Here is a 24194-nt window from a genome sequence, read left to right on the forward strand (position 1 = left end):
ACATCTGCTGCCAATCCTCCTCTTTTTGCTGAGGAAGACTGGCCCTGAGCTAACATCTGTGCCCATCTTCCTCTACTTTATATGTGGGATGCCTACGACAGCATGGCTTGCCAAGCAGTGCCACGTCTGCACCTGGGATCTGAACCGGCAAACCTCGGGCCACCAAAGCAGAACGTGCACACTTAACCACTGCCCCACTGGGCCGGCCCCCAATTTTTTAAATAAATATAGAATCTGTTGAGGAAACAATAAAGTTCTTCACTGCCCTATTACTGTGATAAACCGAGTAACAGACTTGCTAACATTAAATCATTCACAAGGCAGGTGACTAAACCCCATTTGCTCAGAATATTAGATTAAATATACTGCCAGATCCTAAGTATGTTTTATTGAGAACACTTCCATCTATTTTCATAAGTCATCAATCGACAGCTCTCCTTCTGGGGGTTTCCCTGTCAGGCTTTGGTATGCGGACCCTGGGAAGTTTCCCACTTTCCACCCAGCTCTAAACAACATCCCCTGCACACACTCCATCGAGGCGTGGAATCTGTGTGTAACCACGGGCAAGCGTGAGCCTCAGAAATACTAACTTCATCCTCAGCTGCTGAACTCTAGACTCTTACTTATGAATCATGGTGATTTGTTTTCCTGGGAAATTATGCATTTTGTTGCAAGTACTCAAATTTATTACCATATAGTTTACATGATATTTATTTTCCACTGAATCTGTGGAATTCACTTAGGCTTTCCTTTTTCTTGGTAAAATTGCTCACTGAGGTGAAAACCGACAGCCTAGGGGCTATATCCACTTACAAATGCTCCGTTCGGCTCACACAGAATGTTATTTGAAATCTGAACAGGCTGTCACACACAAGCATCAAAATCCAGACTTCTGAGACTCTTCCTAGGTTTGTTCTTTTTCCATCTTGAAATAATAGCTTGTTCCACTTCGCTTACTCCTCCTCATTTCAGAGGAAGACATTCGCAACACAGACTCGGGTCCAGCTTTGGCCACATCGCTTGCCTTTCCCACACAACCACCATCAGCTGACACTCAGCGTGCTTTAAAGCACTTCCCCTGTATTATCTCATCTAACCTCCAAGAGAACCCTAAGTCAGTGCTTTGATTACCGTTTTACAAAGGAGAAAACTGGAGCACAAAGAAGTTGCCTGCTTAGGAGCTCCACTTACAACCACATGGCTATTCATTTTTCTCTAAGGATTTGTAATTAGCTTTTATTTTTTCTCTTATCCCAGAGTTTAGGTTTTCTTTTGTATTCCAAGTAATTTTTACGTTCTATTTTATCACATTATGGTCAAAAACAGCAAAGTTATTGTTTTTCCTAAAGACTGTGCTAGGTTTTCCTGATGGCCTAATCAATTAGTTTAACTCCTATAAATATTCCGTGGTCATATAGGAGCATATATTATGTCACCTTTATTAACCCCACTGTAAACATCTTTCATCTTTATTTCTTCTGCTTGATCTGCAAATAATGAGTTAAATTAATCACTTCCAACATCGCTTGGTTTTTATCTATCCAATTCTAGATTTCCATCAGTTTTTACTTATATTGTTTGATAATGTAAGTTCTCATATAAACATTTATATCAATGGTCAAAAGTATTATGGTTCTGCTGTTGATTATATGTGGAGAGTAACTAAAAATAGGGAAAATTTTCTCTGCTTCAACTGTTCCTGAATTCTACACTTCTGATATTAGTATCAATCTCCGCTTTGTGATGCTGGGTTTGTGTTTTGTTTTACCTTAACTTTAACCTTCCTAAATATTTCATCCAGGACGGGCCTCTTCCAGACAACATGTAGTTGGGATTTTGCTTTTTGACTCGTTCAGAGAGTCAGGGAGCCACACACATTCGTTTCCTGTCACACAGACACGGGGCTTGGCCGTTTCCTCTCTGCAGCGAGCACTGTACTTTCTTTCCCTCCACTGCCCGCAGACGGCAAGTCAGTCCACAGCTCTGAAGTTGGTTACATTTACTTCTTGGAAGCTTATTTTGCTATCAGCTTCAAGAATAAGTTTCTCTTTACTTTTTACATTGAGAAAATATTCTTGGTTTATTCCGAGGGGAGAACCTCAATAGTAATGATGAAGAAACCGTTACAATTTTATTTTCCACCCTCAGTAGCAACCCAATAGGAACAGTCCTGGACTTTCGACTCTTCTTACTTTTCCAGTCACTCAGAGGGCACATTTTCTAAGGATCGACGCGTGCGCTTTAAAGGCACTTCGCTACACCGACAATGATGAGGCCTCAACTGTGTTTAAATGACAGGATTTCACTAACAGTCCTGTGACCCTGCAACTTCTGTTCTCTGGCTGATTACACTACAATCCCTAAATCACAATCCCAAAACCCAAAAAAATAACCCACATTTTCCTGCCTGAGATTGGTGCCAAAAATAATTTAGCAGCAACACCTGACCTGAACTCCTATGAAGCTATTCATAGTCTTAGTTGATCCTACTCACGTGAATGCATTTCACTGAGAAGCGCCGATGCAGTCACTGGGCGTGTTGGGAAAGACAGGACCTATGTACCGTATCACCATTCTAAAGCATGAAATATTCTGAATTCAAAACACAGCTGGCCTGGGCTAACGTGCATAAATCTATTTCCTAGCACTGTGCACTGAAAAGCCTAGACACAACAACCCCTGGTAGCAATGAGCAACACGCACACCCGGCACCCAGACGTGGATTCTAACGCCCATGCTCCAAGACGAGGAACAGGGCTCCCTGGAGAAGTGGCTGATTCCAGGGCTACGGCAGGGATAACACATGAGACTGGGGGTGCCAGAAAGCAAGGGAGTGCCCCCCAACAAACCAGATGGAGTATGTCAAAAGGGCACAGGAATCCAACCAAAGAGCTCCCAGCGGCCAAAGCTGGAACAATCTGAGCAGCAACATAACTGCTGACATTGATTAGAATCCAATAGCGATTATAATAACCTAAAGGATAAACAGCCATCTTTGAGCCATACTGACAGAATTGAATGAATAAACGGGAGAAGGGACGGCTCTTCCTTACAGAAGAATGCTAATTAATAATGTACAAGAATGAGAGAAACAGAAAATCATCATCAGACTACCACAGTAATACCACAGGCAAAGTCCCCCTTTAGTGCTGAATTAGCAGAAGGCTGAAGGAGAAACAGGGTATTTGCACAATGTGCGGGAATGGGTTGACTTTGCCCAAGGAGAGGTCTGGCTTTTGCCTCCAGCTCCTGGGAAGGAATCTCCAGGTCCTTGGAATGTCCTGCTTGGGAGGTATGTCTGTTTACCTGGGGCTCTGGGCCACTCCAGACAGTCTAACAACGTGACTCACAGTGGAGGCCTTGAGTCAGTGTCGGCTCAACCTGCAAAGGGGCTGGAGACAGTCAGCCACGTGGATAGGCTGCCATGCCTTTGCAATCGAGCCCTAATAAGTGTCTGGACAGCAAGGCTCAGGTGAGCTCCCCTGGTCGGCAATACTCCATGTATGTTGTCACACAGTTGGAGAAGTAAGCACTGCCCACAATTCCAGGGAGAAGCAACTGGAAGCTTCACCCTAGGAACTCTCCTGCAGCCTGTCCTACTCCCCTCTTCCCCTGGCTGACTTTATTCTGTGTCCTTTCACTGCAATAATCCATAAGTGTACTTCTGAGCCCTTCTAGAGAATTAGAGGACTTAAGAATGGTCTTGGAGACACTCAAACATGCAGTTGGTGTTAGAAGTGAGGGTGATCTTGTAGATCCCTGAGATTTGCACACCATCTCAAAGTATCTACCTCAAAATAAATAATTATTAATTACAAAGGGAAAAATAGTAACTTCACAACAGAGAAACCTGGCAGACAACACCTTAACCCAGTGATCAAGGTTAGCATCACCTGTAACATGTTGATTGCCTAAGATACAATGAGAAGGGCACCTCACTCTGGCTCCAAAAAGTCCATAACCTCAGCCTAATCAAGAGAAAGCAGCAGACAAACCCAAAGGGAAGAACATTCCAGATTAATGGACTCGCACTCTTTGAAAGCACCATGGAAGGCAAGGGAAGGTTGAGGGGCTGACGCAGACAGGAGGAGACTAAGGAGTGGTGACAACCAAATGGAACCTGGGATCCTGGACGGGGTCCTGGAAAAGAAAAGGGACCCTAGTGGGAAACTGGTCCAGGCCCAATAAAGTCTGCAGTCCACTGAGCAGGACTGTGGCCTGGATGCCTTCCTAGCTTTGGGAAATGCACCACGACTGTGGGAAATGTTAACGTGAAAGGAGGCTGGGTGAAGGGTACCACAAGTGGACGTCACAAATGGGTGACAATATGCATCGACTACTGCCAAATAGGAAAGCATCTTTTCTGCAAGTCTGAAATTCCAGCAAAATAAAATGTCAGGTAAGAAAACACTGTTGACCCCAAGGGTTTTGGAAAAGGGATTGTGGGCCTATATTTATAATCCTCTATCTCTTGGCTGATTACAGTATCTCAAGAGGGCTTTTCAAGCAGGATATGTGGGAGGCAAAATGTAAGCCTTTGACTTACTAGAAAGTTCTTCCACTACTTCACAAATGAAGGCTGGAGACTTGGCAGGTTCCAGATTTCTGGTTCCCTTAAAAGTCTATAAAATAATGTTTAAATCAGTATGTTTATAAAAATACTCTGACCACCATTGTAGGATGCTAAGAAACCAGTTTATTATTTTGAAAACTGATAAAGAGAAAGATTCAGACATTTACCCTGACTTTTCTGTATGGACTGTACCTCAGGGTAAAGAACGGACGAGAAGCTGCTCTTACACAAGTACAGTAGTCCTCCGTATCCACAGTTTCGTTTTCTGTAGTTTCAGTTACCTGTGGTCAACCTCAGTCTAAATATATTAGACGGAAAACTCCAGAAATAAACAACCCATAAGTTTTAAATTGTCCACTGTCCTGAGCAGCGTGATGAAATCACGCCATCCTGTCCAGGACGTGAATCATCCCTGTGACCAGTGTGTACACGGCTGTATTCACCACCTGGCCGTTAATCACTTAGTAGGCATCTCGGTTATGACATGAACTGTTGCATGTCGCAGTGCTTGCGTTCAAGAGACTATTATTTTACTTAAGAACGGCCGCCCAAGCATGAGAGCAGTGACGCTGGCAATTTGGAGACGCCGGCAATTTGGAGACGCCAAAGATAAGCTGTAAAGTGCTTCCTTTAAGTGAAAAGGTGAAAGTTGCTGACTTCATAAGGAAAGAAGAAAAATCATATGCTGAGTCTGCTAAGATCTAAAGTAAGAAGGAATCTTCTATCCATGAAATTGTGAAGAAGGAAAAACAAATTCATGCTGGGTTTGCTGTTGCACCTCAAACTGCAAAGGTTACAGCCACAGTGCATGGTAAGTGCTTACTTAAGATGGGGAAGGCATTAAATTTGTGGAAGATACGAACAGAAAATGTGTTCTGACCAATGGCAACATGTTGCGCCAGAAAGCACTGAGCCTATACGAAGACTTCAGCAAGGGAACCCCTAAAACAAGTGACACCAAGCCATTTACTCCAAGTAAGGGATGGTTACAGATTCAGGAAAAGGTTTGGACTGAAAGAGAAAGAGAGCACATTCACGTAACTTTTAATACATATATTGTTTTCACTGTTCTATTTTATTACTAGTTGTTGTTAATCTCTTACCGTGCCTAATTTGTAAATTAAACTTTATCATAGGTACGTACGTATAAGAAAAAACATAGTATATACAGAAAAAACATAGTATATACACGGTTTGGTACTATCTTTGGCTTCAGGCAGCCACTGAGTGTCTTGGAACGTATCCCCGTCAGATGAAGGGGCACTACTGTATTCTAGCCAGTAATGAGAGAGGAATGACAGAACATAATCATTCTGCAGCCCCTAAGGAATTAACAGATCTAGTCACTGGCTATCGACGGCTGCTAGCAACAGAGGACAGACTGACCACAAGACATGAGAGCCACCCCCCAACACCTGCAAAGCTGTTTTGCTAAGGCCCCCACCTGCCCCCACAGAATCAAACTTCCCTGAGATCAAGCCTCTAGATGTAATTACTAATTTATAGGAAATACAGAAGACAGAAGACCTGTTTAACTATGCCACAGTGATGGAATCAGCAAAATCCAGACTGCCGACTCCAGAAGACAAACCACCAGACTCCTCAAGAGATACACAGGAGGGAGACGGAAGAAGGGACCTCACAAACGCATCAACCAATAATATGTCACCCTTATTTGGATTCTGATCCGAACAGTTATAAAACCATTATGGCACTGAGACAATTGAAAATTTGAACACTTGCTAGGTATTCACATTAAAGAAATACTGTTAATTTTTAAAGAAGTGATAATAGCAAGCGGCTATGTTTTTTAAGCATCATTTTTTTAAAGATGATAAAAAATTTATAAAAACTAATAAAAAAAAAAACTATATCCATAGCTGCTACCCAAAGCAATGCAATGGATATAACACATACTATATGCCTAAATATTCTCATATTCTTTTTTCTTCAGGCTGGAGATTACCTATCAGGTTAAATAAAGGCATCTGGTTTGCTTCATTAACTTTGCCTAAGATGTGCTGAATTCTTTCATCCCATAAATGGCCAGCATCACAACCACCACCCCCTTCTTTCATTATCTCTGCAAGTTCCACCTGGGCACTGTGTGAGCTGCAGAGGTAACTGTCCCTCAGTTACAGTGAACACTGACACACACACGATTTATTAGAAGGCAGTATTTGCTGTATGAAAACTAACAGAAAATAGAGAGTTACTATTATTTTAAATAGGAAGCCATGATACTTTTAAGAACAGAAACATAAAATTGTACTGCTAATCCTACACACCCCTTGATATCTTCAAAATAAATTTTAGATAAATATAAAAGACAAATGAAATACTCAAAATAACATTAAAAGAATTCACTGTTACCTTTACAAAAGGATTTACTCAAGTTTCCTTTAAGCACTGTGTGCCACTATTCCATTTTCAGGATGGACGGACAGATGCAGGAGGTGACAAACCAGCAGGTCTTGTTTGGCCCACTTAGTGTTTTTTTAAAAATTCAAGAAAGCTGCTAACACTTTAAAATTAGAAGATTTCCACATAACTCTGAACTGGGTATCCATAACGCCACGTGCCACCAAGAGACACGTATGCAGGCCCTGTGGAGAGTGGCAGCCCTGTCTCCAGGGTCTTCCTAATGCCAAGGTCAGGGGCCAGCAGCCACCTAGCCTCGGGTTCCCACCTCCACTTTTCTGACACCTGGCGTGCTATGTTCTTTACCTTAGCAGCCTGCCAGGTCACAGACACTGGTGTTTGCAACCACCAACTTACACACAGCTTTTTTAAGAAAATAAGACATGTCCACACTGATGCTGGGAATTCTGCTAGTAACTTTTTTTCTTAAGTTTACATAAAACTAGGGAGTTGAGAAGAGGGCATTTTTAACGTAAAAGTAACACAGAGCACACAGCAACACCTACTATTCTATGTGTTTCTTCTGTCTTTAATTAATCCCTCGCTCCCCCAGTACTGCAGCACACAGCCTCACCTGCATTGCTCCCAGTTCCTTTCTGCTTTTTTTTCTTGGCTAGTTGAATGGCTCGGGAATCAGTTCTTGCTGAGCCCTCACTTTCCTGAGACCAAAGAAAAGTGTGTCAGTCACTTGATGCAAACGGCAACAGAAGGGGAGCAAGGGAGCTAGTGACATGGACTAAGTCTGCCTCCTGAACAGGCAGAGTCCAGTCCTCTTTCGGGATCTCCAGAAAGGCTCACAGAGAATCAAATGCTACATTCAATTATAGTGACAGCTAAATGAAATCAGAGTTGGAACAATATACATAATTTTATTATCCAGAGAAGCAAAGTTTATTCCTCCAAACTCTAAAACATATTAAAATATTTTACACAGAAACTGTTATAAAATGAATTACATACTTCTCTGCTGTCTGAAACAAATCACCAGCATTCCTCTGGTAATTTAGGATTAATTTATTGCAGCACTTCCCAGCATTTTTCAGAACATGCCACATAATACTCGTACGGCAGACCTGGCGAGGTCCTATCTCATACACCCACGGCAGAGGCCGCTCTGGCGGCAGGTGCTCGACTCAAAAGTCTCATATACCAAAACAGTAATTACGTTACTGAATTCAGGAAGTTTACTGAGGGAGCCAAACAGTATTCAAACAGGACATCAACTGTTGTAAATGTGTGAATGTTTTATAAGAAAAACAGTTTCATACTTATCACTACAAAAAGAAAAAGAACAGCCCTCAGCAGCTCGTGGCATACCTGTAACCCATTCACCACACACCATCTGTGCTCAGAGAATCGAGGCAGCCCAACGTCACACAGCTAGCGAGAAAACGAACAAGGGGTCAGCATCAAGGTCATGGCAGCTCCTCCTGCCTCCACCCCCATCACAGCCCTGGAGAGGCAGTGGCACCAGAGAACGAGTTTCCCCAGGCACCAAGGCCAGCACACAGGCACGGCCTCCCTACTGCTCTCTGAGCCATGGCCATCTCCTCTCTTGGCCCAACCACCTGCCCGCTTAGCAACCACTGTGGCAGCCTAAGCCAAGGTCAGCAAGGGTGGCTGTGCTGCCGCCAAGTGAGGTGCCCGGAGAGGCGCGACAGAGCCCGTGCTTCCCTCCGATGGAGAGGAGCAAAAGCGGGCTCCGTGGCAAATGGGTTACCATGTCCCTCACAGTGGATCCTAATTCAAAGGATTTAACTTTTGTAAAAAAAAAAATTGTGGTAAAGTAAGATTTAACACTCTAAACACATAAATATCACCATCAAATTTAACTTGTGCCACAAGAAAAAACCTATTTGATCATTCCCATCTGAGACAGAGGAAGAAGTCAAACTCTCCTAAGACTCTAATTAAATTATTTTAAATTAAATTATATTAAATGTATAACTGGCATAAATATCATTAAAGTATATTAACTGCCAAGCCTCAAAATTGGAGAAGTATTTTTACAACCCTCCAGAAACAAAGGCTCACAAACCACTCCCTTTTTTTCCTTAATTCTAATTTTAAAAAATTTTTTGCAAGGTTTTAAAGTTTCCATTAAACCTTTAAAGACAGTTACGTCACGATTCCTCTTCCTCTGGTCATTAGTAAGTCGAAGGACTTGTTATTACGTGAAGAACACAAAGGCAGAACACTTCCACAGTATGAAATACGCCAAGTTTTTTCAAGAAAAGAAACACATTATCACAGAATCAAAGAACTCTAAAGGACCTTAGAATTCATCTAGCTAAAGCCTCTCATTTTAGAAATAAATGAGAATTTAAGGCTCAGACAGGGTAAGTGATTTGCTCAAGGTCGTAAAAACTAGTCAGTTCAACTCAAGATCAGGATTCAGATTTCCAGACTTGTAGTCCAGGGCTCCGTCCTTTTGCAAACCAGTAAGAAATGTCTGCACGTAAGTGATTAATCCAGAACATCCTCAGAATCGAGTATAAGAGAAGTGAGCTAGTGGTGGTGACGGAACACAGCACTTCATACCAAATATAAGCCGCCGGTCCCCGCACTGGGCCCTGTGTCTCTCTGAGGACAGGGCTTTTCCACAGGGCTGCAGGACACAGACTGGGACGCCCCTCTGCTTCGTTCTCGCTGCCTGAAAGCACCAGGGCCAGGAGGTGAGGCTGGCTCCACTTTGATCGGCGCCTGCAGTTCTGGGACACCGGTGCTTCCCTGGGGGACACTTGAAGAGGTCAGTGTGGTGGTGTTCGCTGCTAAATTGCTGCTGGAGGTCACAGCCTCTGGGTCCTGGCCCACGTCCTTCACAGGCAGAGCTACCAGACAGCCCAGCGCTCCTGCACTTACAGTCTGCACGTCATCCACACTGAAGCTGCTCTGCTCAAGCACTGTGGCTGCTGTCCCGAGAACAAGAGGGCTGTCCAGGCCTGGAGGAATGTCACTGTGGGCCACCAAGACCAGCGGGTCCATTGGCCCTAAGGAACTATTATTAGCAGGGAGGTTCCCCCCGAGAGAGGAGCTCACAGAAGTTACATCGATGGTCAGGATTCCAGAGTTCAGGGCCTCATCCGAGGCCCCCACTGCACTACCACCGTCACCAGGTGTGTCGGAGAAGAGTGCTGCCAGGTCTATGTTGTTGAGCTCACTTTGGCCTGGGCCACCCAGCTCACTGCTGGGCGTGAGAGAACTCGGAGCTCCTAGCTGAGGGAAGAGATCTGAAAAAGGAACGAACACTTCAGTTACGGTATGACCTCAAAGGACTAGGACGTTCAGCTTGTGCTCAAGGTGCTAGCAAGCGACCCATCAAGGCAACATCTACTGTCCTCTCCTAAACCCAGTGCCTGGCACATGGAGGGTGGCTGCACACCAAAGGAAGGAACTGCCTGACGACGTGTGAGGCATTTTACATTTGTTGTCTCAAACCCTTGAGGTGACAGAGATTTCTTCAGACAGAAATGACTCAAGAAACTAAATAACATTTCTTTTTTTTAGATTTTTCCTTTTTCTCCCCAAAGCCCCCTGGTACGTAGTCGTTGATTTTTAGTTGTGGGTCCTTCTGGTTGTGGCATGTGGGGTGCCGTCTCAGCATGGCCTGACAAGCGGTGCCATGTCCGTGCCCAGGATCCGAACCAGCAAAACCCTGGGCCGCTGAAGTAGAGCACGAACTTAACCACTCGGCCACGGGGCCGGCCCCCTAAGTAACATTTCTTAGTCACATTGACTGGTGACGGGAAGCAGCAGCAAGACTTGAATCCATGTCTTTCTGGCTTCAAATCCGGTACTCCTTCTGCTATACTACAATAGCTATCCCTGAGAAGACTAAAACTTTCCACGAAATACAAACCTTCCGAGGTCAGACACAAGCCGAACTCTGGCTCTGGGGATATTTTTGGAATCGGCTGTGTCAGCTCCTGTCTCATCAAACTCTATGCCCCCTCCACAACTAGCTGCCGCTCCAAAACGGGTTTGAGTCATCCAGGAGTGACCAGTGGGAAAAACTGGCCTGTGTGGCTGACTCTGGACAGGGACCAAGGCCCCAGCTCTACGAAGCTGCTGAGAACTGGACATCAGGTGCCCCCAGCGGCTCTGGAGTGCTCCTCCCTCCGTGGAGCTTCTCAGGAGGGTCACCCCCCCACCGTGGTATTTCCAACCTCTAATACGTCCGTCCCCCAGGCCATGACCACGTTGAGGGCGCAGAGTCTGTCTGGCCCAGCTTTCTCCTTGAGCACCAGGCACAGTGCCTGGCCCCAACCCGACATCTAACGACTACAACAGAAATAATGCTGACAGATCCCTCTTCATTCAGTCTTAATTGTTGGCCTCAACACTCTTCAAACATCTGTTATTCAAGAAAGTAATTTAAATAATCAGAATACCCCTGGTGTACATTAATGTACAGTAGTGTACATAAACATACTTAAAAAATCCCAAAGAATATTCAAGTTAAGGGTGTATACGCAAGTACACCCAACCCTCCCAAACCCCAGGACTCTTCAAGCACCAAACAAACAGGAAAATGGGAACACACAGACCTTGGGCAAAGAGCCACACAAGGCCTTGATGCTATTCTTTCCCAAGAGATCTCTACCTGCAGCTTCTAGAACATGCCAGTGCTTGGCCAGAGGCAAAAGGCCCTCTCAGCTCTCTGGCTCTATTCCTCCCACACCAACTGTCAGCTAATTCCAAACTCATACTTTCCAGTGGTGGACACCTGGTCAGAGTGCCCACTACATTTCTAATGCAAACCTGTGAAAGAAATCTATTCTAAACCCCCAAAATAAATAACCAAATTCAGAATATATCTTCTTTAGTTGTCACAGTACTTCAAAGTCTAAAAACAGGATCAAGGGGCCACCCTGTGGTGTAGTGGTTAAGTCCAGTGCACTCCACTTCAGAGGCCAGGGTTTGTGGGTTCAGATCCTGAGTGTGGACCTACCCCACTCGTCAGCCATGCTGAGGCAGTGACCACACAGAAACTGGAGAAAGATTGGCACAGATGTTAGCTCAGGGCTACTCTTCCTCAGGGGGGAAAAAAACCAGAATCAATATGTTATTGCCTCTTCAGTAAGTAAATCTTAGTACCAATGAAACTTTCTGAAAGAAAATGACAGTGATTCTTTGTGGAAGTTAAATATGGAAAACTATGTCACTTTCTCAAAACTCTCCCCAAAAGTCCCTTGACTATCTTGAGGATTCAGTTCCCTATGAAAAGACTAATAATTATCATCTCAGTGCAAATAGAGATACCAATTCAGTCATAAATTTCCTATTTAGCATTTCATTAATTCCACAAATATTTACTGGAGACCTGCTATGTGCAAGGGCCAAAAATACAAAAACATTTAAATAAACATTAATTGACAGAGCCTGGCTCCAGCACTTCCTCACCTATATCACCTCAGGCAAGGTCTGCTCCTTTCCGCCTCAGTGATAAAGCCGTGAGGATCCCCAACCCAGGACCACTGTGAGGGGAACTCAAACAGCCAATCCACGGCCTGGCAGAGCCCCTGACAGTCCACAATAAATGGACACTCCCAGGCACCTATTTCTCAGGAGGCGAGCACTGGGACAACACCTGGTCATCTACACTGACAAAAAAAGTGGCAGGGCAGAGTGACCGACAAGTAACTCAATGTCACATCACAAAAGCAAGTCTAGGAGACACAGGCACCAGAGAAGCCCCTAAGAGGCTGTCGCACCCAGTCAGAGATGAAGAAAAGCTCAGGAAGAATAAACAATGCTTGTACTGACTTGAACAGGCCAGGTTAGGAAAGGGAACAGCAGGAGCAAAGGACAGCCCCAGGCACGTGGTGTGACAAGAGCACCAGCTCAGAGCTGGGGCGGGGCGGGGCCAGCTGCAGAGACAGAGGCAGGCACTTCAAAGGCAAGCCAGGGATCAGAGGGTCAGGGGCAAGAAGTGGCAGGAGACAGACCAGGAGAGGCCGCCAGGCGTGGCAGCTATGGGCACAGGCTAGGAAGCCTTCACCGTCCTAGATTAGTTCAACCCAGGAACCAGACAACCTCTGAAAGCAGCCAAGGAAGCAGCACCAGGCTTTTGCTTCTTTGACCCATGTCAAGCTCATGCATCTTTGTAGTGCCCTAAGAGGGACATAAATCAAGCTGACCTGGGCGCCGGCTGTGCTGTCTGACCACGTGCGCCTTCATGCTGTGCTTGGAGGTGAAGAGTCTGTTGCAGCTGGAGACTGGGCAACGGCTTTTCGGAGCACCTACGTCCTGCAGGTGTTTCTTAGAATGGATATAGAGACTGCTACGAGCAGAGAATCTAGCACAGCACCCTGAAACAGAAAGAATGCTGAGCATTAAACCCGAGCATTATCAAGGACCAGTGTCAACACTTCTGATGATATACATATACATCCGGAATATAATATACATATCCTGATGATATACTATGTATATATAACGCATATATGTACTATATCTATATATAGATATAATATCTATAAAACATCTCATCAGATGATATTATATATATATATACAAAAAATAGCGAGATCAGAATCACAAGACAATGCTTGGCCACGCTCCAGCCCCTGGCAAGGGGCATCCACCAAATATCCCCCGGAGCAGCATCACAAGCAATTAAACTCAAAAGCCAACTCTCTTTTAAAAGCCCCACATCAGTTGCAGGTAAGATGTACAACCTCGGACAAATTGACTCTGAGCCTGTTTCTTCACCCACTATACACGGCTGCTGGGAAGATTAAGTCAAATTAAGTGTTAAACAACTCCTTAAATGTTCAAGTGCTAAAAATTCATACTAATCATCTGTACTAAACTACTATTATAAGGACACCTGTAATCCTACGGCATTTAGAGTTGGAAACTTTCTCAAGATATCACCAAAGCAAATTTCTCTCATTTTTACCACCCAGAAACCGATGCCCAGAGGGACCAAGCAAATGGCTTGGGGGCATGAGTGGAGTCTGCAGCTGGCACTGCCTTGCTGACTGACTGCTCAACCAGTCAGTGAGACCACAGGCCTGCATGTGTGTCAGAAGGAAAACCAGACATTCAGAAATACAGCCTCCCCTCCTTCATGCCCCGATTCCCCACTATGAGAGCTCTGCACCATAGGGACAGAGAGAGGGAAGTGGGGCTCTTGGCAGCTACAAGCCTGTGACCTGTTGGGGACAAGTAAAGTACCAGCTGTCACAACAAAGGGCAGAATAAACCAATTCACAGCTAGTGCTGGCAAGTGCTCTGGACGCAGAGGAAACAGCAAACCTCCTGAGAGCAGAGAAGACAGGTCTCAGCAGGCAGGTAGCATTTGAGGTGACTGGGCCTGGACAAACGGTGGGGCCACCCCAGCAGAGCAGAGGGGCATCCAGGACAAGGAGCGGCCCAGCTCTGGCATGAAGACCACTGAGGGCAGCAGGGCAGAGTGAGCAAAGCCTGGGCTCTGGAGCTGGTGTGACCAGACCCAACCGGCTCAGCCCCCTACAAGCCGTGTGGCCTTACTTATCCTTTCCAGACCTCCGTTTTCTCTTCTGTAAAGTGGGAGTGACACTGACCTCACAGGGGTTACAAGGACTAAATGAAACAATATCAACTACAGAGTACTCGCACAGCACCCAACAAAGTGGAAAGGAGCATCGTCACACTTATGGCGCCTTCTTGGGGTGGGAAGGTGGCAGTGCTGGCGTCCGGGGCCCAGAGGAGGGCTATTTTAGGAAAAGAGGCTATCTGACCCAATGAGTAAGGGCTTTGGCTGCCTCTGAGAGGAATTTTGAACTTATTTCACTTTCAAATAAAGCTTCAAAGTTGTTTCCACGTCAGGCTCATGACAGAACATTTGGGAAACACAACAAACAGGGCAGACCTGTGGCCTCACCCCAGGTGCACTGTCTGCGGGCGTGGGAACATCCTGTACCTGCGACGTCCCTGACTCCCTCTTCCAGCTAGCACTCCTCAGCAGATTCCTAGCAGCAGATCACACAGCAGAAGCGCTGAATACATCTTCGCCTTTTACCAAACGGCTTTCCCAAGGACAGGGAACGACCACAAAATAGACGTCCACCACACTCTTGCCAGCTATGAGTTCCCATTTGTAAAAATATCTGATAATTCAACAGGGAACAAAATCTATTTCATTTTAATTTGTATTTCCTTTGATGATCAGAAATCTATTTTTCCACGTGTTAATGGCTGTCTTTTCCCAATTGCAACATTATTGAGATCTGTGTCAGTTCCTTACAAATCAGAGATACTAATGAACAGCACCCCACATTTCTACCAAGTTACCCCCACCCAGGTGAGGGGCAGCAGCAGCCCATCAGGGACTAACTTCCCTCCAAACCCCAACTCCACGGGAACCTGCTCAATCGCATTCAGCATTTATGTGGTGACCACACGACATCTACCAACCTTGACTCTGTGCAAGACGCCCCACGACATTCTAGACACGCAGAGAAACCACCACCCGTGCGGGGAGAGTGCCCACCACATACAGGCTGTCCTCAGGCTCTCGTCCCGCCCTCCCTCATACACACTCCTGCCATCCAGCCCCATCCTCTCTTTCTCTTCCTCTTACTATGGAAGAGGCAGATGGTGGTTGCTTCTTAACTTTTCATTATGGAACATTTCAAACACCTACAAAAGTAGAGAAAATGGTATAATCTCTCAGACTCAAGAATGATCAACTCTCAGCCAATCCAAAGAAGGGTTCTGGGACCCCTCCCCCAGGCTCCTGACTTACTCCACTTCCTCAAGAAAAGCACTGTCAACCAACCACTGCCCACTCAGCCCTCTCCCGCCATCTGCATCTCTATTGGCACCTCGGCATCTGGACCTGCTCCAAGCTTAAAGGATGGAGCTACCAGAAGGCAAAACAACTGCCCCTCCCCGTAGCCAGCTCTGCCCTTTCCTCTTCGCTTCCATCACCTCCAGAAGAGGGATCAGCACAGCCATCACCTGCCTCGCCCGACCCACCTCTCAGGGTACCAGAGCAGGGCTCTGCCCCAGCTACTCCACCCAAGCTTGAACCTCACTCCGCAAGAGCCTATGACCTTCCGGAGGAGCCCACGCACACCCCTCCCCCTCACACCACACCTCAGCACTGGCCACTGACGGCCCTCCTGTCCCGAGCATCCTCCTCTCGGCTGCAGCGCCACCAGCTCCACGTCTCTGGCAGTTCCTTGCCAGCCCCTCCCAGGGTTCCCTTGCTACTTTTCCACCTGAATGTGTGCCGGTTCCCAGGGTTTGGTTCTAGGCCTTCTTTTTTTATTTATAATTCTAAGAACAGCAGTAGGGACATTTACCGATGCTTTCTCTATGCCTTACTTAAACTTACTGACTAACCGAGCCCTCACAATAGCCCTGAGGTGTTACCACCACTTCGCAGGCGAGGAAAAGAGACACAGCTTGAGCTGCTTTTCCAAGGTCTCAGAGTTACTTAAGTGGCAGACTTGAAAGTGGAATCTAGGCAGTCTGACTCCAGCGTCCATGCCTTTATTCCCTACACCACGCTGCCTCTCTTCAGCTGACACTGTTCCCTGAGAACGGAATCCCCTGCCACGGGGCAGCCGACCACTGGTGTGCTCTCAGAGCACCTACTCACCACATCCCAGCAGCACAGGCCCTGCCTTCTGAGCATCTCAACTAGGAAAGCCCGTGGGTAGCTGAAGCACAGCATGTCCAAGCCAAACTCCTCTTCCCCCAATGACCTGCCCTGTGTCCCCATCTCAACTGACCCCAACTACCACCTCTCCCACAACCCCCATCTTCCAAATCCGCCACCAACCACTGTGAATCCTAACTCATCTCTCTCGTCTACACCTTCTCTGCCTTCCCACTGCCCAAACCCAGCCCAGGCACCAGCCCATTTCCCTAGGAAACTAGACTGAGCCTAAATGCAAATATGACTCCACCGCTCTCCCGCCTCGAGCACTCAGCCTGCTGCTCTTGCAGCTCTCAGTGATGTCCCCACGCTGGCCTTTCTGTCTCCACCACCCCTGGCTAGCTCTTCTCATTCTTGAACTGAGAGGCCATTCCCCTGCCCCCATGCCTGCAGAACAGCAGGGAGACCTTCTCCGTGCGCCACAGCACCCAACCTATTACCTGTGGACCTGTCATCCCCATGTGAAGCTCTGACGAGAGGGGAAACTGGCTCTTGGTTATACCACCTGTGTTACATTTATTACATTCCAGGAACTGGTCTTGGCTTCAAATGGGTCTTTATTATCCCCTTTTCCAGATAAGGAAACTCAGGCCCAAGGAGGCTTGCCTGAGGTCACCAACTTAAGGAGGGGCGGAGCCAGGACTCAATTCATAGCCCTAGGCTGACCCGGACCTGCCGCCCCAGTGCCTCTGCAGCACTACAGCAGGCCACCGACAGACCGGTGCTGAACGAATCATGCCTTCGGTGTTTCATAGAAAACAACTCCCCAATACCCCCTTTAAAAAGCCAGCCCAGCACTACTGCTGTCCAATCACAGCAGGAACAGCTACCATTTACTGAGTCTATGATTCGTCCAGACGCCAAAACAGGCATTTCCCCCACGGTATCTCACCTAACCCTCAAAGCACCAGATTCAACAGCTAACTAAGCAGAGCCACAGGTCTAGTGAGTGCACAGCAGGGCCAAGAGTCAAACTGGTCCGATTCCGAAGTCTGTCCTTCTCAATACACTGCTTCCCAGATAAAGCACTAACTAAAAACCAGCCAAGAAAATCGAATAGTGCAGCTTACACTCACCTTGTCTTTAAGCAACTAAAACTCACCTTTAAACAGCTTCAACTTACAACATCAACGTGGACATGATGCTAGTTTACAGCTCACGGTAATGTACTAAAACGTACCTTCCACAGGACACTCAAATGGCTTTGTGCCCAGATGCGTGATGCTGTGGCCTTTCAGATGCTCCGCTCTCGTGAATGATTTCCCACAGCCCTCCACAGAGCAGGTAAACCTCCGGTCGTCGTCGTGTTTCCTGCCAGAACAGAACAGGGAACAGCGATTACTCACAACACCAGGAGGCACCAGGCTTCAAAGGTGATTCTTTTCTTTAAAACTCTGCAAAACATACCAAACTACGAACTCTTTGCACTAAAAAAAAAAAAAAATCACATTTCAGAAAATCTTAATTCCATATCTAGCCCATGTGGGCAAATTTACAATTTAGCTAGCCTGTAATTAAAAGTTCTATCTTAATGACTAAACTGAGCCCAGAGTCCAACACAGAACAATTAGTGCTGCTTGAATTGAGGGACAGCTGAGTCCCTTATATAGTGATGACTTGCATTGTCTAGAAATCCTGATGATAAACAAGCTTTTTGAGCTACTGAGGGCAATGAGAAGCGTGCACAGGAAATTGACTGCAGTGCTAAAAGGACCCTCAAGCCCACACGTAAACATGGTCTTTTCCTATGTAACCTTTTTATATTAAACTCCTTAAACCCCAGCTGTGCAAGCAGCCACAAACCACACAACCTCTGAGTCCCAATGCCAAACCAGGAGGATAAGAACATCAGACTCAGAGCTGTTGTGAAGATTAAATGAGATACACGTGACATGCTGAACGTCACCTGCACACAGGCCAAGCCCTCCAAGGTTGCCACACCGTATGAAAAGTCCATGATAACAAGAGACAAGCTTATTCTACAACACTAACTTTTTAAAAATATCAAATTGTATATAAAGTATACTAATTAAGAACAAGTATACATAGAAAAACGGCCTTCAGGTGATCAGATTCTGAGTGGTTTTCTTCTCAAAGCTTTCTGAATTTTCCAAATTATCTACATTGGATTCCTTTTTATAATTAAAAAAAAAAAACCTACAGATATCTTATCCATAGCCTTCCGCTACTGACAAACCACTCATTCATTTTCAAAACTGACAACTCAACCAAAATGTAGAGATTACCTTTTGTGCCTTAGGAGTTTAGACATGCTGGTGAAGGTCCAGCCACAACTGTCAGAGTCACAAATAAAAGGTCTTTCACCTTAGAAAAGAAAAAATCACAGCTCATCATTAGCAATGCAAGCTACCACGAAGACAGACCCTGGGGTCCAAGGAGGCTGCCTTCTCTGGCTCATTACCTGTATGGCTTCTCAGGTGGATTTTCAGGCGACAGGCTTTGTCATACTGTTTGCTGCATCCAGGAAACGAGCAAGAAAAGAGTTCTTGTTCCCTGAAGTGGGCTCGGTTATGGGAAAACAGAGCACTCACTGTGATGAACGTCTTCTCGCAGCCTGAGCAAAGGAAACACAAACTCTGCTCACTGGTAGGACAAAACCATGTAACACAACAAACTAGTCACCACCCTGGGACACTGCTGGCACTGACGCAGACAACGAAGACAATGATTCAGAAGCACCTCCAGAAAATTACGACCGCTGACGTCTGGCTTTGTAATGGCTAAAGCAAGGGCGACTAAGGGCAGCCAAGAGGCACACGCAGGCCACCTGTTGTGATGTGACTTAGAGATGAAGGAAGTGGTCAAGAGAAAGCCCTCCAATCACAGCCATCTGCTTCCAGTTCTGTAGCACAGATCTTGCATACACTTTGTGAACTCACATGTCAGTGCTGCCCATGTGAGACCCAAGAAGACCCAAGAGAGGAATTAGACACTAAGGAGCAGCACCTTGTCTGGCAAGGTTGAGCTTGGAAGGGCCACAAACCAACATAAGGCTAAGACTTTCCATGCCTTGGGGGTAATACTGCATCCTCCACACTTATAAATGTCCTCCCCGACATCCTTTGCAACTGGCAGCCCCTACTTCTGTCATCTGGCTTCTCTTTTTCCTTTTGCCCATTTCCTCAGGGCTCCCTGCTCTGTCAAAGAAGGTTACCAGGATCATCTTCACTCACATGGCCTTTTCCATCACCTCCACCTTCAACCCCTCGCTGAGCCACCAGAAAGGAGCCCATTTTAGCACTTCCCAGACTTCCCACATCAATAATTCTTTCCCCGAAAGGATCAGCGCTCAAATACAGTAGAAAACATCAGGTCAGAAAATGCTTTCAGGTGTCTCCGTCAGCTCTTCTGAGCGCCTTTAACATGCTACCATCGTGCCTGGAGCCACACACTGCACAGCACCTCATAAAAGTTACCAGCCCAAGGAGCCCTGCTCTCCCTAGCAACACTCAACTGGGAAATGCTGACCTTCGTAAACAACCTCGAGTCCTCCCCTGTGGTATAAATCTGCCCTCGCCTTCCTACTTTGGGCTCTGGTGTGTTCACACACTCGTTCAGGTAAATCTGAACAGGCTATATCATTCTGCCTTAGCAAGAACCACTCTCCCCAACGGACAATCAGCCCTTTGATCCTGCCTCTACAGTCTTTCCTCCTGGAGCCTCCTCACCCTTCCCCCTCCTCTACCTGCAGCAGCCCTCAGGAAACTAGGTCTGGAACACATAATGGGGGCTTCACCGGTCCCCCTCCTGCTTCTACCATCTCCAACACTGACGCCCCACTGATCATCCAACCAAAACCCTCAGGGGGACCTGATGCCCTAGAGCAGGCTGGATCCCTGATCTCCCTAGCATTATACTCAGAACGATGCTCTCTGTGCATTTTACTAGGAGCAGTCTACAAGCCACCATCAGATTCCAAGAGCACATCACCAAGAAAGGTTTTGAATTAGTGGCCCAAAGCCATGCTCTCCATGAAGAGGAACGCACAGGACAGTTCATGGGCACACGGGAAGAAGATATTCGACTCAATGTTTTTCATTTTACCCTTTCAAATTCTCCACATTTGAGTATATTTTATAACATATGCCTTACTAGGAAAGCACTGCACGTATATAATACACCAATATGCAGTTGGACACACATGTGCTAGGTACATGCTTGAGATTATGCTTCAATGAACGGGACGTTGAAGGTCCCTCAGCCTCTACCTGGCCCTCCCACACCCTTCCAATTTCATTCCCTGCCATGGCTCTGCAGTTTCACCCACCAGCACGGCCTCCCACCCCAGCCCCCCAAGTAACTCCTTCCCAGGGAGGCATCTCCGCTTCCTTGGAGGCACCCACTCCCTCTCAGAGCACGGACAGCTGCCTATCCTGGTGAGAGGTCTCTGTGTGGCAGCCTTACACGCCTGACACTGCGGGCCACCACAACGGAGAAAGAACCCTCCACTGGATCGTATCCACGTTGCTCGGAATCAGTCTCTTCATTTGTAAAATCAGGGTAATCTTTAGAACTTCACAAAACTGTGAAGTCCAAAGGATAGAGAAATATCAAAAGCAGAAAACTGGGAGGCACCACACACCTACGATTATGCCCTGCGTGCCAGGCGGTCTCGCATCTGGCCAGATTCACCTGCCCGTCTGTGTTGGGGGAGGGCGGGGTGCCCCGGAAACGCCTGACAACCGAATATTTGTAAACGATGAAGCGGAGGGAAATAAAGACCCTACTCCGGACTCAAACCAGTGCGAAGATGCGCTATCACTTTCATTAACCGGAAGCACCTTCGGAGCTCTGTCGCCTCCACCACGGGGACGGACGGCTGTGATTACTTGTGCTACCTCCCTGACGAAACCCCCGCAGGTGAGGGTGTCAAATCGAATCAGGTGGAAAGAACCAGAACACAAACACCAGCGTGCTCCGTTCCCGCTCCTCACACTCGGCCAGCCCAGGGCCAATCCCGGCCAGGAGCGCCGCGCCCACCGAGCGACCCCGGGCCCCGCAGCCCGCCCGCAGCCCGCGGCGCGCGGTTACCGGGAAAGTCGCACTTGTAGGGCCGCTCGGGCTCGAAGTGGCTGCGCTGGTGGGAGCTGAGCTTGGCGTGCGTGGGGAAGCGCTCGGCACACACCTCGCACTTGAACAGGCTCTCCTGCTCGTGGCCCTTCATGTGCGCCTTGAGGTTGTACACGGTGGTGAACTTCTTGCCGCAGCCGCCCACCGGGCAGCCGAAGGGCCGCAGCTTGTCGTGCGACTGTAGGTGCCGCTTGAGCTTGTAGGAGGTGGTGAAGGCCCAGCCGCAGCCGTCCAGGGGGCACTTGAAGGGCCGCCGGCCCTGGCTGCCGCCGTGCGTCAGCAGGTGCACCTTGAGCTGGTGCTTCTTGGCGAAGGAGAGCGCGCACTGCGGCTCGGGGCAGCGGTAGCCGGCGCCGGGGGGCCCGCGGCGGCGCCGTTCCGGGCTCGCGGCCGTCTCGCCGGGCGGCGCGGGCGGGCCCCCGGGCGGCGGCGCGGGCGGCGCGGCCAGCGTGAAGACGCCGCGGTCGAGGCGCACGAGCAGGTCCCGGCCGCGCACGGCGACGCCGCCCGGCCCGGGGGAGGTGGCCGCGCCGCCGGGGCCCTGCGCGGGGCGGCGAGCGGGACTCGCGCCGCCGGGCTCGGGCTCGGGCTCAGGCCGCCCGGAGGCCGTGTCCGTGGCGGCGCGCGCCACCTCCAGCAGCACCACGAAGGAGTCGCCGGCGTCCTCGGGGGGCGGGCTGGGCGCGGGGCCCGCTACTGCCCCGGCCTCCGCGCGCCGCGGGCCCGGCGCGCCGTCCTCGGGGCCCCGCAGCAGCAGCAGGCGGCGGCGCCCGGGGCCGGGGCCGGGCGGCGCGGGGCCTCGGCGGGCCCGGCCGGGGCCGCCGCCATGTTGGGCTCCGCGCGGGGCCTGGGAGGCGAGTCGCGCCGGGAGCTCCATCTTGGGCGCTCGGCGCCGTCGCCCCGCCGCCTCGGAGGAAGCGCTGCGGCCCGCCCCGCCCCGCGTGCGCGACGCCGTGCGGCCGGCGGGCGGCGCCAAGGCGCGCCAAGGCGCGCGGCCCGAGCCCGGCCCCAAGCTGCGCGTGCGCGGGGCCGGGCCGGAGCGGCGCGCGGGGCCTGCTGGGCCGCGTGACGTCAGGCGCTCGGAGCGTCGTCGATCGTTGCTGCCGGCCGTGCTCGCCCGCGGGTGTGGCCGGACCCCCACGGTTCCGGCGCCGGCTCCTGCCTCCGGCCGACGCCTACCCCGCCGCCTGCCGCGCTGGGCCTGCCGTCCGCCTCTCCCCCTGCCCGGGTGCGGGACAGCGCCCCGCAGCCTGCCTCCGCCGGCCCTGCCCGCTCCACTGGCGAGCGCCGTCCCGCCGCCGTCCGGGAAGACTGAGCTGCCTTCTGGGCAAAGGACAGGCTTTCCCAACGCCTTGTTCTCCTCCTCCCCTCTTGTAGCTCCCTATTGCGATGGCTTTATTTATCCTCTTCCCTACTAATTCGTGGGCTGCGCCCTCTGGAGTGTAGACTCCCTGAGGATGGGACCGGGTTGCTCTCGTTCGCAGCTGCATGCCCAGAGACCAGCAGCGAAGACTCTCAGTAAATAGTTATTGAATAGATGAATGTTTTTTAAAGTATTTTAAAAACAAGGTGTATCAGGCATATTGAAAAGAATAGAAAACATCTTTATGAATTTATGTAAAATAGATTTTTCCAAGACTATTCAATGGAGGAAAGAATAATCTTTTTAACAAATGGTACTAGGACAACTGGATATCCACATACAAAAGAATGAATTTGGACCCCATACGTAACACCAGACACAGAAAGTAACTCAAAGTGGATTGAACACCTAAATGTAGGAGCTAAAACTGAAAAACGATTAGGAGTAAATAGGTGTAAATCCGTATAACCTTGGTTTAGGGAATGGTTTCTTAGATATGCAACCAAAAGGACAAGCAATGAAAGAAGCAAATTAGTCTTCATCAAAATTAAGAAACCTTTTTGGGTCAAAGAACACCAATAAGAGAGTGAAAAAACTCACAGAAAGGGAGAAGAATTTGCAAATCATGTATCTTGTAAGGATCTGACAAATAAAAATGGCAAGTAATAGGATATATTGGAATATATGAGGAAGCCATTTGATGTAAACCTAATTCGGCCTGACCTTGTCTTTCCAAAAGGGCCTGACTGAGGCCAGTGAGCATGCATTGTATATCTGCTTTAGAGATTCCCTATGGCAAGAGCAAAGGCCCTTGAGATAAAGGTGCAACTTCCCTCCCCCTCCCAACGTTGGCATTTCCTTAAGGATTAAGCATCTTTCCTTAGGCTAGGAACTGATTGCTGTGCTCACCTGTGACCACCCAGCTCCAGACAATAGACTTGCCTCCTGCTACGCCCACCAAGATAGCAGACCCACTACCTGCTGTGTCCATCAAGTGCTGTGCCGACAGGGCAATCTTGTGACTATTGTAGGGGGGGACATTTCAATCATATGTGAAACACACCCTCTTTGAGGGTATATAACCACCCTGT

The 24194-nt window shown here is 48.3% G+C and overlaps 1 protein-coding gene across 5 annotated transcripts in view; it reads right to left on the bottom strand.

Moving 5' to 3' along the window:
• ZXDC (ZXD family zinc finger C) overlaps positions 1 to 22670 on the bottom strand; it is a 40461-nt gene extending 17791 nt beyond the window's left edge. For 2 of the 5 annotated variants that reach the window (XM_070576420.1, XM_070576422.1), the window contains exons 1-8: positions 21702 to 22668; positions 19072 to 19224; positions 18896 to 18974; positions 17830 to 17960; positions 13135 to 13305; positions 9536 to 10224; positions 8312 to 8374; positions 7569 to 7653 (exon numbers count right to left, since the gene is read on the bottom strand). In XM_070576420.1, coding sequence (XP_070432521.1) covers positions 7569 to 7653; positions 8312 to 8374; positions 9536 to 10224; positions 13135 to 13305; positions 17830 to 17960; positions 18896 to 18974; positions 19072 to 19224; positions 21702 to 22617 — 2287 coding nt within the window. In that variant the 5' untranslated portion in view covers positions 22618 to 22668. Of the gene's footprint in view, positions 1 to 4546; positions 4623 to 7568; positions 7654 to 8311; positions 8375 to 9535; positions 10225 to 13134; positions 13306 to 17829; positions 17961 to 18895; positions 18975 to 19071; positions 19225 to 21701 lie in introns of all 5 variants that reach the window. The other 3 variants (XR_011527298.1, XM_070576423.1, XM_070576421.1) reach the window with 3 other exon arrangements.
• Positions 22671 to 24194: the final 1524 nt, after the last annotated feature.

Source organism: Equus przewalskii, chromosome 15 (genome assembly GCF_037783145.1).
Source record: "Equus przewalskii isolate Varuska chromosome 15, EquPr2, whole genome shotgun sequence".
NCBI classification, from domain to species: Eukaryota; Metazoa; Chordata; class Mammalia; order Perissodactyla; family Equidae; genus Equus; species Equus przewalskii.